Genomic DNA, 16,719 nt, shown 5'->3' with positions numbered 1-16,719 from the left:
TTCATATTCGGACAGGGAGGTAGGCAGACGGACAGACGGACGGACGGACGGACGGGTCAACAGATTTATCGGGATTTGCATCGTAAGAATATTCACTAATTGAGAATATTGCTTCATAGTCACATTGAACGAAAGGGTTAAATTAATATTATACATTCCAAGTATTAAAGTTCTACATTGACAAATACCTTCAAGCTCTGGTTCAAAGTGGTAGAGAGAGTCTCTGCTTCCTTAAGAGCGTCTGTGCTCTCCTTCTCCAGTCTCTCTGCCTGGTCCGCTCGCAGACATTCAACCAGGAATGGCCTGTAGGACAGTGCCTCCTGGAGGCCGAGTCTCAGCTTTTCACCCTCCTCGAGTGCATCCTGACCCAGATACCGCATTACAAAAAGAAGAGTGTCTTAACTTCCACACGGAAACAATGACGTAAGGTCGTTCAATCTATTTGTTTATACGGGTGCCGTGCGGATATTTCCATCTACGTCCTGAGAAAGGGCAGCTGTGATGAGCTCAGCTTCCCTGGTTGAATCAAGCAGAAAAGCTTCACCTGCAAGGAGGAGGTGGAGTGCGATGCTTTCCTGTCGTTCCACTGCTGTAGTGCACTTAGGCAACTCCTCAGGCAGCATGCCGTGCTGCTGGTGCAGGAATCCCGCCTCTCACTCAGCCTGGACCTCAGGCTAGAAGTAAAATGATTTCAAACAAGGAGGAATTTACTGTCATCTGCTCTAATAACACACAGCTCGCAGCCAGACCATTTCAACATCAATTATTACATATGTGTTATTTCTAAATCTAATGTTTATATGAAATATATTCATCCCAAAATATCTGATGGGTGAAAGTTATCAGCGCCTTCTGGATTTGTCCACGTTCTGTGAAAATGACCAAAGTAAGAGGAATAATTATAATAATAACACAATCCATGTATCGTAAGAGTAGGAAGCAGACATATCCCATCCTGTCATATTTGTTCTTAAAGTATCAGAAACAGTTTGGAGACATTTCACTATAACTGCATTAATGCTTTTTAAATCATTGGGGAAAGAAAACAGATAAAAAGAGAATGACGCAGCATCATCGCTGAAACAACACAACCTAGAAAATATCAATTATCCCAGCACAGCAAATAACAACAGGGTTGATGTGTGTGTGTGTGTGTGTGTGTGTGTGTGTGTGTGTGTGTGTGTGTGCGCACACATCCACCCTGCGTGTGCCCTACTACTCGACCTTTGGGTGAAGCTAGTGTACATGAGTTCACCCCTTCAACCTGTGCACCATCAGAGCTCCATCTCCCTCCCAGAGCGAAGCGTTCCCTGCTGCAGGTGAAGCTCTGTAGCAGCTGAGGCTGAAGGATCGCTCTGAGCTCCAAACCTCCGGGTTAAACCCCGTGTGGCCGTGCCACTGCATGGGAGCAGGCTCCCAATAGGTGTGTGCTCACATGCTCCCAAATAACAAACACAACAACTGAATTAAACTGAAAGAAAACCAAAAAAAAACTAAAAACGATAGTGAGCTGTTTTGATAATTTTCTTCATAACTCGAATACCATGAAGGAACACACTGTTCGTTCTGAGGAAGAGGGAGAGAGAGACTGAAAGGAAATTGAATATGAAACAACGTCTTGCTCTACCAAAAGTTGGTTTTGTGTTTTTGTGATTTAGTGTTTTTGTGTTTTTGTGAATATGTGATTTTGTGTTTTTGTGTTTTTGTGTATTTGTGTTTTTTGTGTTTCAGAGCAGACATCTCTCTCGGGGCAGCAGCTCAGGAGGCCGAGTGGCTCGGCTCATAATGAGAATATTCCCGTATGGATCCCCGGCTCCTTCCGGCCGCACGCTCAAGTGTCCTTGAGCAAAGCACTTAACCCCCAACGGCACCGATGAGCCTGGCATGGCTGCCTCCATCGGTGTATGAATACGATATGCAATGTCCCTGAGGCATCTTCTTCTGGTTTGCAACCAAAACAAAATGTCCAACTGAACATGGAGAATGAGTAAAAGCAGCTGCGTCATTGACGTCATAATATTGAATTGCTTGTTTACGTCCAATTAAAAATCCTCACAAGTTGTGCATTGTTTTTTATTTTTCAAAATTTATTTCAAATGACTCCACCTTTGCTCAGCTCTACATCTACTATATGCAGGGAACTGATGAGGACATCTGCAATTTTCTTCCATAACGTGACAAAAATATCATCAGTTCAATATAGATTGAAAATGATGCAGCATTTTGTCCATTGTTGTATTTTTATGTGTTCGTAGGCGTCGGCATGAATGAGATGATGTTGTGGTTTTGGTTTTACCCGTCGTGTTTCTGCTTCAGAGACTCCACCAGGCTGAGCGGCTCGGCTGGCATTTCCTCCGTCAGAGCTGCGCTCTTCACTTCCCGGCGCAACTCGTCAACTTTCACCCCCACAACGTCCAGAGAGCTCTCACACTTCTACAGCGAGGGCAGGAGAACATTGTCGGTGGTACACTGGGACTTCCCAAAAACATGACGTGCACTAAGGATGTTCTCATGGTAGTTTATTGTGATTATTGGGATGTACCTGGAGGCTGCTCCAGTGAAGCTGCAGCTGGTGGATGTTCTGCGGCTCGCTGTAGCTCAGCGCCCCGTCCAGGGATCGCAGCTCCCACTGCAGCGCCGCCCCCCTCTCCTTCAGCGCCGCCACCCGCCGTGCGAGCTGCCCGTCCAGCTCCGCCAGCCGGGCCTCGCACTCCTCCAGGCGCCGCCTCACCTCCAGCTCCGAGCCTGTGCGGAGCTCGTGCAGGTGGCGGACCTCCAGGGTCAGGGCGTCGCGGCCCCCCGGGGTGCAGAGGGCCAGCAGGCTGTCCCTGAGGGAGTCCATGTCCCGCATCTCCCTCTGCTCCCGGTCCACTGTCTGGAGCAAGGCCTGGGTGGAGGGCGGGCAGCGGGAGCTCATGTTAGCTGTCCTCTGACCTAAATCCTTCCCCAATTGTATTCATTATTTTATCCGTTTCAACACGTTTGTGCATGATAATTTAAGGTTTTACTATTTTTTTTAAATTACAGATTATCCATTGAATTCAACTTGCAAATAGAAAAAGTCATGAAACTGCCAATCATTTCACCTACCTGGCAGGCACAAATCTACAAAAAAAACACAGATGTGAGTGTGTGTGTGTGTGTGAGTGTGAGTGTGAATGTGTGTGTGTGTGTGTGTGTGATGGGGGGGGGGTTGTACCACCTTCAGTGTGTTGGCAGCGCTGTGCAGGCCCTGTCTGTCTGCAGGTGGAGCTGCCAGGCCTTTAACCTGGTCGCGGAGCCAGTCCTGAGCTGCTCCATGCTGCTCCACCAGCTGGGTGCACTGCCGCTCCGTCAGGATGCCCACCTCGAGGCTGGCACCGGCCTCCTAGTGGGTGGGTGGGGGCAGCACCAGTTCAGCAATTCAATTCAATTCAACTTTATCAATTTACTCATTATAGTGCACCACAGTGCACGTGCAACAAAAAGTGTAGCGTGATACTCACGGTGAGCTCCTTGAGCAAGGCAGGGATGGAACCTCCCATGTCGGCCCAGTAAGGGTCTCTCCAGCTGGGATCCTGGGTCAGCTCGAACAGCCCCTCTGTCTGGTGGACAGAAGTATTGAAGTATTGAGATATGTATCTGTTCAGTCCAACACTCCTCATATCACATCAACGTGTGACGACAGTTACATACTTACATCAAGTACATCAAGTATTGCCACCAAACAAATAACCCATAGTATCTGGATGAATCCAGCTCATATTGTAGGATCTTCAGACATTGTTAGCAGATAGAGTGTCAGATATACTGCACTTTCAAGCTGGATCCATGTGGTCAATTAATACTGTTATGTAATAAACTGGAAATGACACACTTGATCTTTTCTTCTGGTTGGGTCGGCTGGTACCGTTGAGTTAGATTTGTTTTCTATTGAGTTTGACATTTTGATCAGTTTCTGTCAAATAAAATCTGTCCACATCTCTATAATGTTATCTTATCATTATGGGTTTCCAGTTGGTTACGCCAGTATTTGTTTCTGTTGAGTTACATCTGCTTCTGTTGAGTTGGATCAGCATCTGTTTCTCCAGAGTTTCTATTCCTCTCTCTGCGTTTTGGTCGGTACCTGTTTGTCGAGCGCCGTGAGGACCGGACCCAGAGCTCTGGTTCTATCCAGGAGGGTTCGAGCCTCCTCGGCGGCCTGCCTCCTGTCTCCCAGGCCTGGCCAAGGGAAGACCCGCGGCAGGCTGGCTGTCTGCCGCTGGAGCTCTGCCAGGTGCCCTTGAGCCTGGCAGCGCTGGTACTGACAGGAGACCAGCCTTTGTGCCAAATCCTTCAGCTGTCTGATGGACGAAGGTTAGAGGAAGGTCACAGTCAGGATCACCCCACAGAGGTTTTCAGCACCGCCCAAAAAGACCTGTCAGAACCTGCTTCGAATAAGACAGAGGGACCTGATTCATTTAATTTTTGCGTGATGAATTGAAGGTTGAAAAATGCTCCTCAACTGCAGGAAGTAAGGTGGTAAGAAAAGGTGGTTAACACATCACTTGGTAGTATTCTGTCCAAATGCAATCTAACTAACGTCGACCTCAACCAACTGTTTGCCCGCTTGCCCCCGTCTGTCTATCAGTCAGCCAATGTTAAATCATTCCCTGCAGTATTTCAAGTTACTTTTTGATTTTTGCATCAAAAATGCTTGATTTTGCAGCAGATCTCTCAAAATTTGTTTCTATGTGGGGTTTTTTTTCCATGAGAATTTAGTAAAAATTGTTTTTTTTAAACTACTACCAATGAAGCGAGTGATTTGGCATAATTTCCTTTGATCGCATTCTGCATATTCCAGAAACTACTGGAAAAAGGTGCTTTTCAATACACGTACCTAAGCACCAGGGGTTACAAAGAAAACAAAAAAGAATACTGTGATGAAACTGTGATAAAGTTGATAACTCTGGGCCAATCAAGAAGTCCATGGCATGTGAAGTACCTCTGCACATCCTCAGCACTTTGCTGGAGCGTCCTCCACTGCTGCTCAATGTTGCCGACTGTCTCCTGCATCTCCTGTCTCCTGCTCTCCTGCAGGTCCTCGTTCTCACACAGACTCTGGGCTCGTCTCCTCAGGTCTGACAGCCAGGTCTCCGTCTTGGACCTGGAGCTCAGGACGAGCTACGGACAGAAAAAAACATGTAAGGTCCTCATGTACACAGAATCTGAGTCCCTGCGTTGTGCTGCTTCCTCAAGAGGTTCAGTTAGGCTACAGTGTTCAGCTAATAAGGTTGGCTGGAGAGAAATGACGACAGCATCTAGCAAGATAGGCGGGATGGGGAAAATGAGTCATGAATAAATAACAAAAGCTCATAATAACATATCATAGAAGAAGAAGCTGGAAGAAGACGGAAGAAGCATCGTGTGTTACCTGGGCCGCATTCAGCCTGGCCTCGATTTGGACCTGGCTTCCTTGAGTTCCACCTCCAGCAGCGTCAGCCTGCCGCTGCAGCTCCTGCACCCAGTTGCGGGAGCTCTCTGCCTGGGTGGAGAAGCCCTCCAGCTCCCTGGAGACGGTGAACCACCTCTCAGCCCTGCGTAGAGCCTCCTCAGCGCTCTGCAGGAGCGTCCTCCACTGCTGCTCGGTGTCTCTGACTGTCTGCTGCACCTCCTGTCTCCTGCTCTCCTCCAGCTCCTCCTTCTCACACAGATTCCGGCCTCGTTTCCTCAGGTCCGATAATTTACCGTCGCCTTCGGGCTGGGAGCCTAGAACGGCCTGATTTGTGAAACAAATCAAATAACTTTTTATGTAATAACACACCAACATTTAGTCTTTATTTATATCAAGTGTCACACTTGACTACACTTTGACTTTTCATAAAGTACATGTTTCAAGATGTATTCTACCCGGACTGACCTGTGCAGTGTTCATGGACTTCTCTGGATCTTCCTGACCGTCCAGAGAGAGAAGGGAGAGTTTCTTCTCTTCCACCCAGGACCTGGTGCTCTGGCTCTGGGTGTTGAAGTCCCTGATCCTGGCCTCGAGACCACTCTGCCTCTCCGCCTGTTCAGCAGCCTGTTCAGCAGCCTGTTCAGCAGCCTGTTCAGCAGCCTGTTCAGCAGCCTGTTCAGCAGCCTGCAGGACCGCCCTCCACTGCTGCTCTGTCTCTCTGACTGTCTGCTGCACCTCCTGTCTCCTGCTCTCCTCCATCTCCACATTCTCACACAGACTCTGGCTTCGCCTCTGCAGCGCCGCCATCTTGGTCTCGCCCTCAGGCTTGGAGTTCAGAATGTCCTGGGGACAAAATACGCAAAGTCAAGTCAACTTGAGGTATTACAGTATGTGTCACAAACAATATTAATCTCCTTTTCATAGCTGTTCAGGTGCTGAATTTATTTTTGTTACTTTCATACATTTTTGTACTGTTTTTGTAATTTGTACAGCACCTTTCATACTTAACATGCAACTCAAAGTGCTTTCCATAAACAGAAGGCCATCAAATAGTAGTAATGATAAAAACAATTAAACAAGCAAAATGCATTTATTATTTATTACAATTATAATTATTATTACTATTAGGGGTCCAGCCCGCAGCTAATGTTTTGGATTTGTATTATTTTCCTCTGAATATTTCAGGCTAAAACTGTCTGGAACAGAACAACCGCAGACGCTACGAACAGGATTTACCGGGATGTCGCAAACACCTTGTGGTTCAAGTTTCATCCAAATCGATCAACATACGGAGCAGAAATGAGTGAAAAACCAATCGAATCTGACGCACAGTCGCCGGACGCTCGTGTTTCACCGACGCACAACTGCTGGAAAACTTGAGAAGGGCATGAGATTTAGAATATGATGCTTTATGATGTCATCATACTGTTTACTATAAATGAGCAGATTATGATGCAGGATGTCCATTGGCACGGTGTACGGTGTACGGTGTAGAGTCCATCGCTCTGTCGTGGTTAGAGATGACAAAGTAGGTGTGTATGTGTTTATGTGCCTTCTTACCTGGTGGATGTCTGCGGATGTGTTTGATTGATATTTTATCTCGTTGGTCAGCAGTACTTCGCCAGATTTGTAAAAAACACGAAAAAACATTGATCTACAGAAACCCACAAGCACTGGAGTGGAGTCCAGTCGACTGTGGGAATGAGTGATGTGTTTGCAGAAAAAGAACATGTCGGAAAACGCACAGGCAGCACTTTACTGCACATCTGTATATACAAAAAGTCTATACCATAAACATAACTCTATATTCCCTTCACTTCTATTTAGTACCCCCACTCTGTATTACCTTTTTGAGTTATTTTATTTCATATTATTCTATTCACTGAATGCATTACGTTTTAGGAATTAGTTCGTTTCAGTTAGTTGCTAGGTAGGAATTAGGTTAGATATTATATAGATATTATGCCCAGTTTAGAAACTATTCTGCATAATCTCCGTGTGTGTGTTGCAAGACATTTCACTGCATATATGTATGAAAGTATGCATATGTATGAAAATATGTATATGTATGAAAGTATGTGTATGTATGTGACAAATAAACTTCTTGAATCCTCTTGAATCTTGAAAACTAGAACCCGTGAAATTGTAATTACTGACAGAAATACGCCAACGTTTTTCCTATTTCATGGAAACCTAACCTATCGGACATTGAATCCACAGAAAGAAGTCACCACTAAGATTACGTAAATTAGATTACATTTGAAAATCTCCGTAAATACGCCATTATTGACCAACGCGAGAGCAAATGTCAACTAAGGTCACTGAGACTCCACATCTACTTCCACAGACACCACAGTGAGTTATAACAATGACAAGGTTTGGTTGAGAGACAGACGTTTGTTTTGAAGAAAGGTCACGTACATGCAGCTTCCCACTGCTAAACACAGCAGACTTTAATCAAAAGAGGGAGAAGGCGTTAAATAGTGACGAGTCCTTCCATAATAAGTCAAATTCCAAATGAATGTAATGTCCAATAAATGCTGTCTGTATTACAATTAGAGGGAAGTTATCTATTAGCATGATTTTTCCAGTTGTACATTGTGAACAGAAAAACACTAAATTACTAATTAAAACTAACATTTATCATGTTTGTGAAATCACATGTATATTCATTATTTTTGTCATGATAAATAATTAATAATTAGATGCCAAAAAAATATTCAAATGTCAGAGCCAATAAAGAAGCAATTGTCCAAAAATCCAGCCCTGGAGCTCAGTCACACTGTTCTGAAAGTGAACACCCAAGAAAAATAAGTGGGGAAAAATCTATGAAACAGAAATTGAAAAAAAAAAATCGGCAAAAAACAGATATTGAAATTATATCTATGAAAAAAGTTCATGTCGATGAGAAGCCTCTTAAAATGTAAGCGTTATTCCCCGGACGTATCAGTGTTAAGAGGCTTATTTCATCAGGTTGGAACCCCTAGGAACAAGCAGTGCGCAGCTAATTAACACGTGGAAAAGAAAAGAAAATATGATTGAAACTTCCATAAGACAAATGAAAAGAAAATAAGTTGTTCACTTCCTGTACTATTTCAGATGCTAAACACAGCATTGAGACAGATATATATTAATTTCAGACGGAAAAACGATGAAATATGAGAAGATGACATGGTTCACATAATGTGAACTTCAGCAACATCAGTTGAAACATAAGTAAATCACACAATAAGGATTAACTTGTAGATGAAATGAATAACATAAGTCATATTATTACAAATACACATTTATATAAAATATATGGTCATTTGTATCAATAATAACTTTTTTATTAATACTAAAAAACACATGGTTAAATAAAAATTTAACAAAAGAAAAAATAACAGATTCAATAACTACATCACCAACACACCATTTCACTCAAGAACATAATTTTACTTTGTGATGTCACATTGAGGGAATTTCCAAAGAAGCCGATCAAAGCTGTCGCGCAGCCTGTGACAGAATCGCTCGGCTTTTTTTTGTTTTGTTTTTTTATTAATCTTCTTGGCATTTTTTCGGGCTAAAAGCATCTCAAACACGACGCAGAACCTACAGAAATGGTTGGGGTGTCATTGGAACTGGGACGATTCAAACATGTTGTGGTCCAAGTTTGATTCACATCGATCTGCAGTTGTAGCAGAAAAACCGTTACAAATGTACCGTAAATTGAAGACTTTGAGAAGAAGGGCTCTTTGTGACATCATGAGCCAACGTTCTCCTGTTATTGTTGTTTGGGAAAAATTCGCAGAATTTTTAAATCAAAATTAGATTAAACAGGAGAACAGCAGAAGCTACGAACATGGTTTACGTCTCGTTTCAGCCGGTACCTCACAAACATCTCGTGGTTGAAGTTTCATCCAAATTGATCCACCTACGGAGCAGGAATTTGTGAAAAATCGACCAAATTTGACCCCAACTATTCAGGTGGTCCTGCTTGACTGATACGCCACTATTGGTAAATAAAATGAAGGACGAGATTAACAGTAAGATGCTTTATGACGTCATCATACTATTTACTATAAATGTGCAGGTTTTGGTTCAGAATGTACAATGTATCGTGTCCAGTGTACGGTGGAGACTCCGTCGCTCTGTAGTGGTTCAACATTACAAACTATACGTTAACATGTATATGTACCTTCTTACCTGGTAGATGTCAGTAGATCTGTTCGATTGATATATTATCTCTGTGGTCCCCATTATGTTGCCAGATAAATGAAAAATACGAAAAACAGTATTCCACAAAAATTCATGAACACGTCAAGTCGAATCCACTCGAATGTAAGACTAAGTGATGCGGTCAAGATCCAGCGAGATGTCGGAAAAGTACAAGCGGTGATATTGTAATTACTAACAGAAAAACCACAATGTCTTTCGTATTTCATGGAAACATAAATTATTAAAAATATAATTCAAGGAAAAGTCACCACAAAAATTACTGGGTGATGCTGTGTCCCAGGAACGATCATGATTCTTAAAACATTATTCTTCAGGAATATTTCAACTGAATACCAGAAGAGAAACATGCAGAAGTAATTCCATGTTGATTGGTCCAGACTTAAGTCCCCAATGTTTGTTATTTTCGTAACTTGAAATTCATTTCACAGAAACCAAAAAGCTGTAATATGCGCCTAAAAGGAATAAACTGGACCCCGTGTATTGCTGCCTGCAGCTTTATTCATTATTATAATTATTATTATTATTATTATTATAATCAAAGGTTCTACAAAACCGACTGTCCCCTGACTGTCCTGATGTTTCCCTCAGGTCATTCTGTTTGGTACCCCGGGAGGCTCACCTGTGCGGTGGTCAGTCTGTCCTTACACTTGGTTTGGTTGTTCAGAGAGTCCAGGCGTTGTCGGACGTCTCTAAACCATGTTTCAGTCTCTTGCTTACAGGAGTCAAATTCTCTCAGCTGAATAAGAAAAGAGAACGCCGTTAAGGCCTGATCATGGAGATCGGTAAACAATCACCTTAGCTTGGCTCGATCAAGGTGTAGTGTGTGCGCTGGTGTCAAAAAAAGGAAGACAACAGAATAGCTGCGTCAGAAAGACAGAAAGCAAACTGCACAAACAACTGGAGTATCACTTTAAGGGGGTGACGTTGTATTTAATCAGTTTGCAATTAGAAAATCTGAAATGCTAAAGATGACGGCACAGACACTGAACTGCTGAGACCGACAGTCAAGGTTCTGCGTTGTGTACAATTCATTGATGCATCATAATATGAAATGTAAATGCTGATATGTACGCAAGAAATTTGGATATAACGGATTAGACATTCAGAGATAGAGACAGTCATGAGTTAGTCGCCAAGTGAGCTCAGAGCAGTGATTTTTGGTCCCGATCAAAGAAGACGTGACAACAAGGAGACGACCGTTTGGGATCTCACAGTTCTTTAGCATTGGACAGCGTGTTTTTATGCCATCTAACAAGAAAAATCGAATGTTCGATTTTGTTGATGTGTTCGATCCTCTTACCTCCCGCGCTCTCATCTCAGCCTCCAGGGCAATCTGAGCTTCAGCATCCTCCACAGTCTGTTTGGCGGTCCGCAGGAGCGTCCTCCACTGCTGCTCGGTGTCACTGACTGTCTGCTGGACATCCTGCCCCCTGCTCCCCTTCAGGTCCTCATGCTCACACAGACTCTGGCCTTGTCTCCTCAGGTTGTTCACCTTGCAGTCTCCGTCCGGCTTAGAGTCCAGGACACTCTGCAAGTTCAGACAAATCTTTTCATCGATGTTTTGGGACCCTCTCAAATGGAACTACTGTCAGTGATGGGAGCAGACTCTAAAAGGCCCTAAAGACAAGAGATGTTCTTGTGATTCTCTCAAGATCTTGAATATTGGTCTGGGACTCAAAATTCTGGAAAAAAACTTTTTGAAAAAACGTTTTTTTCGTGTATACTAGGCATACAGCTAGTGAGCCATGGAGATATTGTGTAATTTACTTTCCATATGTATGCGGACTGCAGTACTGCGTTACTAGGGTTGCTGACGCAACTCCAGCGTTACTGGCAAAGGGGAAGTGAGTCACCATGCACCACACAATTTGAAAACTCATAAAAAATAAATTTTCATGATAAACAGACCTCTGCGGTTCGGCGTTTCTGTTGGACAGGCATTTGGTAGTGCAGAGAGTCCAGCCCTCGCTGTCGGTCTCTGATCCAGGACTGAGCACTCTTCTTCTGCAGCTCGAAGTCATCCCACAGACTTATGATCTGGGCTTCTCTGGCGGTCTGTAGAACCACCCTCCACTGCTGCTCAGAGTCTGTGAGTGTCTGCTGCACCTCCTGCCGTCTGCTCTCCTGCAGGTCATCATGCTCACACAGACTCTGGCCTCGCGTTCGGAGCTCCTGCAGTCGAGAGTCTCCGACGGGCTTGGAGCTCAGAACATCCTGAAGTCAAAGTAGACATCGCACGTACGTGTGAAGGTGTGAAGTTGTCTACACAATGTTCCATTTTCACCATCATTGAGCTTTGGGGAAAAGCTAAAATCTTGCTTACGGGCCTCTACCAGACTGTGTGAGTTGGAGCTAGTGTAATGTCATATTGAACAACACTGCCAGCCAAAATGGCTGCCTGCGGCCTTGTGACACTAAGCAACCCCAGACATCCAGCCATCATTCATAGCAAGATCATTTTTCCACGATGGGTAAACTTTGTCCTGGTTCAAGTTTAGATGGCCAAAAAGGCACATTGTTTAGGAATGCTGAGGAGTAGATGCTGTAAATGACCCCGGTGCTGGAAGAACACTACTAACAGTTGTAATTAAACTGGTAACTATACTAGTAACTGCAGTGTTAAAGACAATGGTAGGTAACAATGAGACATTTTAATGGAAGCTGAAATTTGGTTGGCATGGCTGGTTTGGCATTTTTCATGCAGGCCTTACATTTTTGCACTATGAAGTACAGCGTATTCAGTTTTGTACCAAAAGTGATCCATGAATTCCATCCTGTTAAAAGTAAACTCACTTTTGCAATTCGTAGTTTATCTTCCATGGTCATGTGAGCTCCAAAAGACACCAGCTTCTGGTTCTGCTGTTCAATCCAGGACCGGAGACTCTCACCCTGCGCTTGGAAGTCGTTGGAGTTGTTCTCTAAGCTGACCGACCTCTCAGCCCTGCGTAGAGCCTCCTCAGCGCTCTGCAGGAGCGTCCTCCACTGCTGCTCGGTGTCTCTGACTGTCTGCTGCACCTCCTGTCTCCTGCTCTCCTCCAGCTCCTCCTTCTCACACAGACTCCGGCCTTGTTTCCTCAGGTCCGATACTTTACCGTCGCCGTCCGGCTTGGAGTCCAGAACGGCCTGGATGGGTTGCAATCAATTAAATGGAACAATGAGACAATTAATGCAAATGTCTGTGAAAATTGTAATTTAAGTACAGTATTTTAGTAACATTCTGTTATTTCCCCCCATGATAAACAGTGGTAGAAGCAATGCTTTGTTTTGTGCAACAAAGCAAGGAAAAAAAAACTCAACAAGAGTGAGTTTTTCATAAACAAAGAGGAACAGCGATTCCAGAAAATGTGGGCATGATGTATTCAATACCTAGAAAGTCGGTGAACAAAAACAGTTGTCTTGTACCTCATGAAAGAAAGACAGCTACACTTTTCTTGCATTCCTATTTTCTTTTTATGTGATCTCTTGAAACCATTTAAACCAAAAAAACTGTCAGAATTGGAGAAATATATTGTGGTTTAGTTGAACTGAACAATTATTTAATATTTATATTATATACTATCATCATTATCATTATACACATTATCATTATATACTGACCTGTGCTGCTAGTTTGGTCTCCTCGTGTTGGGTCTTGTTGCCCTGCGAGGGGAGGCCTTGCAGCAGCTCCCTGATCCAGGCCCGGGTGCTCCCTGCCTGGCTGTTGAAACCCTCCCACTCTGCCTCCAGGACGTTCTGGGCCGCCACCTGCACCCTGGACTCCAGGTTCCTGTAGCGCTGCAGCAGGTTGTCGCCATCCTTCAGGAGGCCGTCCGCTCTCATGCCCTGCCGGCGGGCCGACGCCAGCAGCTCACCGAGGGCCTTGGCTTTACCACTAGACATTGAGAAACAAAATACTCTCATCTTAATGTCGTGTTTAACTATGATGCAGCGGGATGAGCTCGCCCCCTTGTTTTGGACTCTCAAGTGCGACAAGGAGAGTTTTCCAGATCACCTCTCGTGCTGAAGGTCTTTGAGAAGGTGGCTGACTCGGTCCGTCTCTGCTGATTCTTTTTCCTTGGTCTGGAGCCACTCCCGAAAACTGTCGTGCCGCTCCTGCAAACTGAAAAAAGACAAATAAAAAAATAAAAATAAAATATAATATTTCTGGATCTTTGGGATCACTTGAACGTGTCCTGAGGATACCTGTTGAGGACGCCGAGGACCAACTCCATCTGCTCCCGTCTGCTCCGGCAGTGGGCTGTGAAGGAGTCCACCTCCACCAGTTCCTCCTTCAGCCAGGAGGCAAGCTGCTCCTGCTGCCGGGCGGGGATCTGCTGCCCCACCCTCTCCAAGTGCTGCCCAAACTGCTCCAGACGTTTCTCCCCCTCTCTGGATGCCAAGAAACTCTGCAAGACCGAGGACGAGGGACAGACGCAGCTCTGTCAGTACTGGACATGGTCAGTGTGAACAATCGGAAAATTTTAATGTTGAAAATTTGCCGATCTATTTCTCTCCTACGTACTGCTAGTCGTTGCAGAGATGTTTCCACGTCGGTTCTGCTTTCAGGGTTTTCAAAGCACTCGTTGACAGACAGTTGAACGTCCTGGAACCACTCAGCAAACAACTGGCTTTCATCTGAAGAAATAATATAGGAATTATAAATACTAGAACATGCCCGTTCAAAATGTACGACTTTATAAGACATTTTAATGACACAGTTTAACAAAATGTCAGCGATTCAGTCCTGTGTTCCACAATGTGGAAAGACTATTTTTGTTTTTTATCATTTTTGAAATTTAGTGAACGTGAATGACAAACTAATGAGCCTAGTGGCACGGTGGCACAGTGCATTGCACTGCTGCCTCACAGCAAGAAGGTCCTGGGTTCGATTCCCGCCTGGGGCGCTGTTGGCACCGTGCTCCGGTGGGTTATCTCCCAAATAGGAGCCTTTCTGTGTGGAGTTTGCATGTTCTCCCCGTGCTCACATGGGGTTTCCTCCACCTCACGTCAGTAAGGACCCCCCTCAAAAACATGCACCCATCATCGTCTGACCAGCGATGGACACTTATCACCTGGTCCCCGGGCGCGTCCACGTACGCTGCCCACTGCTCCTGGCTGTGCCCCCGGAGGAAGGACAAGCCAGGATGGGTCAAAAGCAGAGGAGCCATTTCACCGGCCACCATCAAAAGCATGTGCATGTGCGTGTGTGTGCAAGCATGTGTTGTAGTGTGGTGTGTTGCGTGACTAATAAAGACGGTTTCTTCTTCTTTCAACAACTGCTTAGTACAATGTACTGTTATGAACCTCAAAAGGACAAAAGGACCAATGTTTAACCAATACTTATTAAATAATAAATAACTAATGTACGAACAATAAAGAAAATGGGGTTTCGACATCAGTTCATTGGTGGTAGGTGCAGCGTCAGGGACAGACTGGAACCAAAGAAATGGCCCTGGACTGTTTTAGAGACCAGCCCAGACCAGCCCACCATAACCAGCCCGCGAATACTCCACCACCCCCGTCACATGGACGCACCTAGAAACACACCAGCCCTTGATAGCACCACTCACCAGCATAATGGATGGATACTCGAGGCTACTTTAACACTAAAACTGAGATATTTTAAGAGCAAAGGTTTGTTGCCAGCAGGCCACCACTGTGAGGATACAATGATAGATTCAGTCAGTGTTTCACGGATGTCTATATTTGACAGGCTGTATCATCTATTTCAACACAGGAAATAAGTCAGATAATACCATTGCTAATTTGATCACTTTGTCCTTGAAACGTGAAGGACTTACTCCTCAGGGTAGGTCTATAATCGTATCGTATAATAAATAATTACAAACATCAGGTACTGACTGTACACATGTATACTTCTAAAGTGCAGTTAAATAATTTATATTTAAATAAACAAACTCTAAATAATATTTAAAATTGAACAAAAATGTTCTACTGTACATTTTTTTGGCCTGCTGCTAAGGTCTCTAAACAATAAAATAATATTTCAATTAAAAATATACTGGTTTGTATGTATTTGTACTAGTACTTGGGTATTGCTGGCCCATAAATAATAAACAATATCTAAATTTGATATTTCAGACACTTGAAGGCAGCACGGTAGCATTTCTGACAGACCTTGAATGCAGCGTCCTTTCCAGTGTTAAATGCCGCTCTTAAAAACCATTTATGTTGCTGCATATTCCGAGGATAAGGAGGATCCTAAACTGTGCCATTTCATCTCATAAACGGATAGTTAAGTGGCTGGATTATTTGGAAGAGAGAATTTGTAAGTAAAGTAAAAGATGATGATATTTAGTGGCTGATTTTCCAGTTTTTCACCACCATTTAGACATTTAATCGTATAAGACTTAAGTCATTTATTGAGAATATATTGATAGATTCAGGTTCCCAAATCTGAGAATTTGCTGCTTTTCTGTTGTGTTAAATCATCATAAATTATATTTCTGTTACGTATGTGGATTGATTTGGACGAAACTTGAAACCCCTCGATGTCTGCAACATCCCGGTTCTGACGACCCCTCAACCCTGTCCGCACCTTTAGGGATCGTCCTGTTACGGACACTTTTAGCCCTAAAATTGAGAGAATAATAAAAATCTGAACCATAACAATAGGAGACCATCACTACAGGATTAACCGCTCATAATAAATTGTATTTATATAACTTCTATTTATAATGCAGTTTAAAGTGCTTTTCATTTATTGTGATTTATTGAGATTCATATTCAATATACATAGCATTTGATAAAGGCACAGAATCTATAGGCACAGAAAAAGTCACATTCATTCTGAACACAACGATCCCGTATTTTCAATGTAAAGCGATAGATGCGGTAGAAGGATGTGAGGACTGACCTTCGATGACCTTGAGCAGGCCCTTATCCCTCTCTTCTCTCTTGAGGCGGATCACGTTCCTGGTGTGGGACAGAGCTTCTGTCAGCCTGGTGCAGTCAGCAAACAGGGCCTCCAGGACCTGGGGGCTGGCCACGCTGGACATCAGTCCCACCTCCTTCAGCACGGCATCCGCCTGCTCCTGCTGGAGCTCCAGGTCGTCACAGAGATGCTGGTCGGGGGGTGACACGGACAA

At 44.0% G+C, this 16,719-nt stretch overlaps 1 protein-coding gene across 3 annotated transcripts in view; it reads right to left on the bottom strand.

Moving 5' to 3' along the window:
- The window catches only part of syne2b (spectrin repeat containing, nuclear envelope 2b), a 159,734-nt gene that overhangs the window by 92,566 nt on the left and 50,449 nt on the right, over nucleotides 1-16,719 (bottom strand). For all 3 annotated transcript variants that reach the window (XM_080011861.1, XM_080011863.1, XM_080011862.1), the window contains 19 exons: nucleotides 16,488-16,695; nucleotides 14,133-14,245; nucleotides 13,814-14,016; nucleotides 13,623-13,730; nucleotides 13,229-13,502; nucleotides 12,425-12,754; nucleotides 11,540-11,845; nucleotides 10,932-11,159; nucleotides 10,251-10,367; nucleotides 5,879-6,256; nucleotides 5,393-5,737; nucleotides 4,964-5,142; nucleotides 4,106-4,322; nucleotides 3,486-3,584; nucleotides 3,203-3,367; nucleotides 2,543-2,887; nucleotides 2,297-2,433; nucleotides 545-674; nucleotides 189-362 (listed from right to left, as the gene is read on the bottom strand). In XM_080011861.1, coding sequence (XP_079867987.1) covers nucleotides 189-362; nucleotides 545-674; nucleotides 2,297-2,433; nucleotides 2,543-2,887; nucleotides 3,203-3,367; nucleotides 3,486-3,584; nucleotides 4,106-4,322; nucleotides 4,964-5,142; nucleotides 5,393-5,737; nucleotides 5,879-6,256; nucleotides 10,251-10,367; nucleotides 10,932-11,159; nucleotides 11,540-11,845; nucleotides 12,425-12,754; nucleotides 13,229-13,502; nucleotides 13,623-13,730; nucleotides 13,814-14,016; nucleotides 14,133-14,245; nucleotides 16,488-16,695 — 4,056 coding nt within the window. The remainder of the gene's footprint in view (nucleotides 1-188; nucleotides 363-544; nucleotides 675-2,296; nucleotides 2,434-2,542; nucleotides 2,888-3,202; nucleotides 3,368-3,485; nucleotides 3,585-4,105; nucleotides 4,323-4,963; nucleotides 5,143-5,392; nucleotides 5,738-5,878; nucleotides 6,257-10,250; nucleotides 10,368-10,931; nucleotides 11,160-11,539; nucleotides 11,846-12,424; nucleotides 12,755-13,228; nucleotides 13,503-13,622; nucleotides 13,731-13,813; nucleotides 14,017-14,132; nucleotides 14,246-16,487; nucleotides 16,696-16,719) is intronic.

Source organism: Zeus faber, assembly GCF_960531495.2.
Source record: "Zeus faber genome assembly, chromosome: 13".
In the NCBI taxonomy this organism is placed as follows: Eukaryota; Metazoa; Chordata; class Actinopteri; order Zeiformes; family Zeidae; genus Zeus; species Zeus faber.
This window is presented reverse-complemented; position numbering and strand designations above follow the sequence as displayed.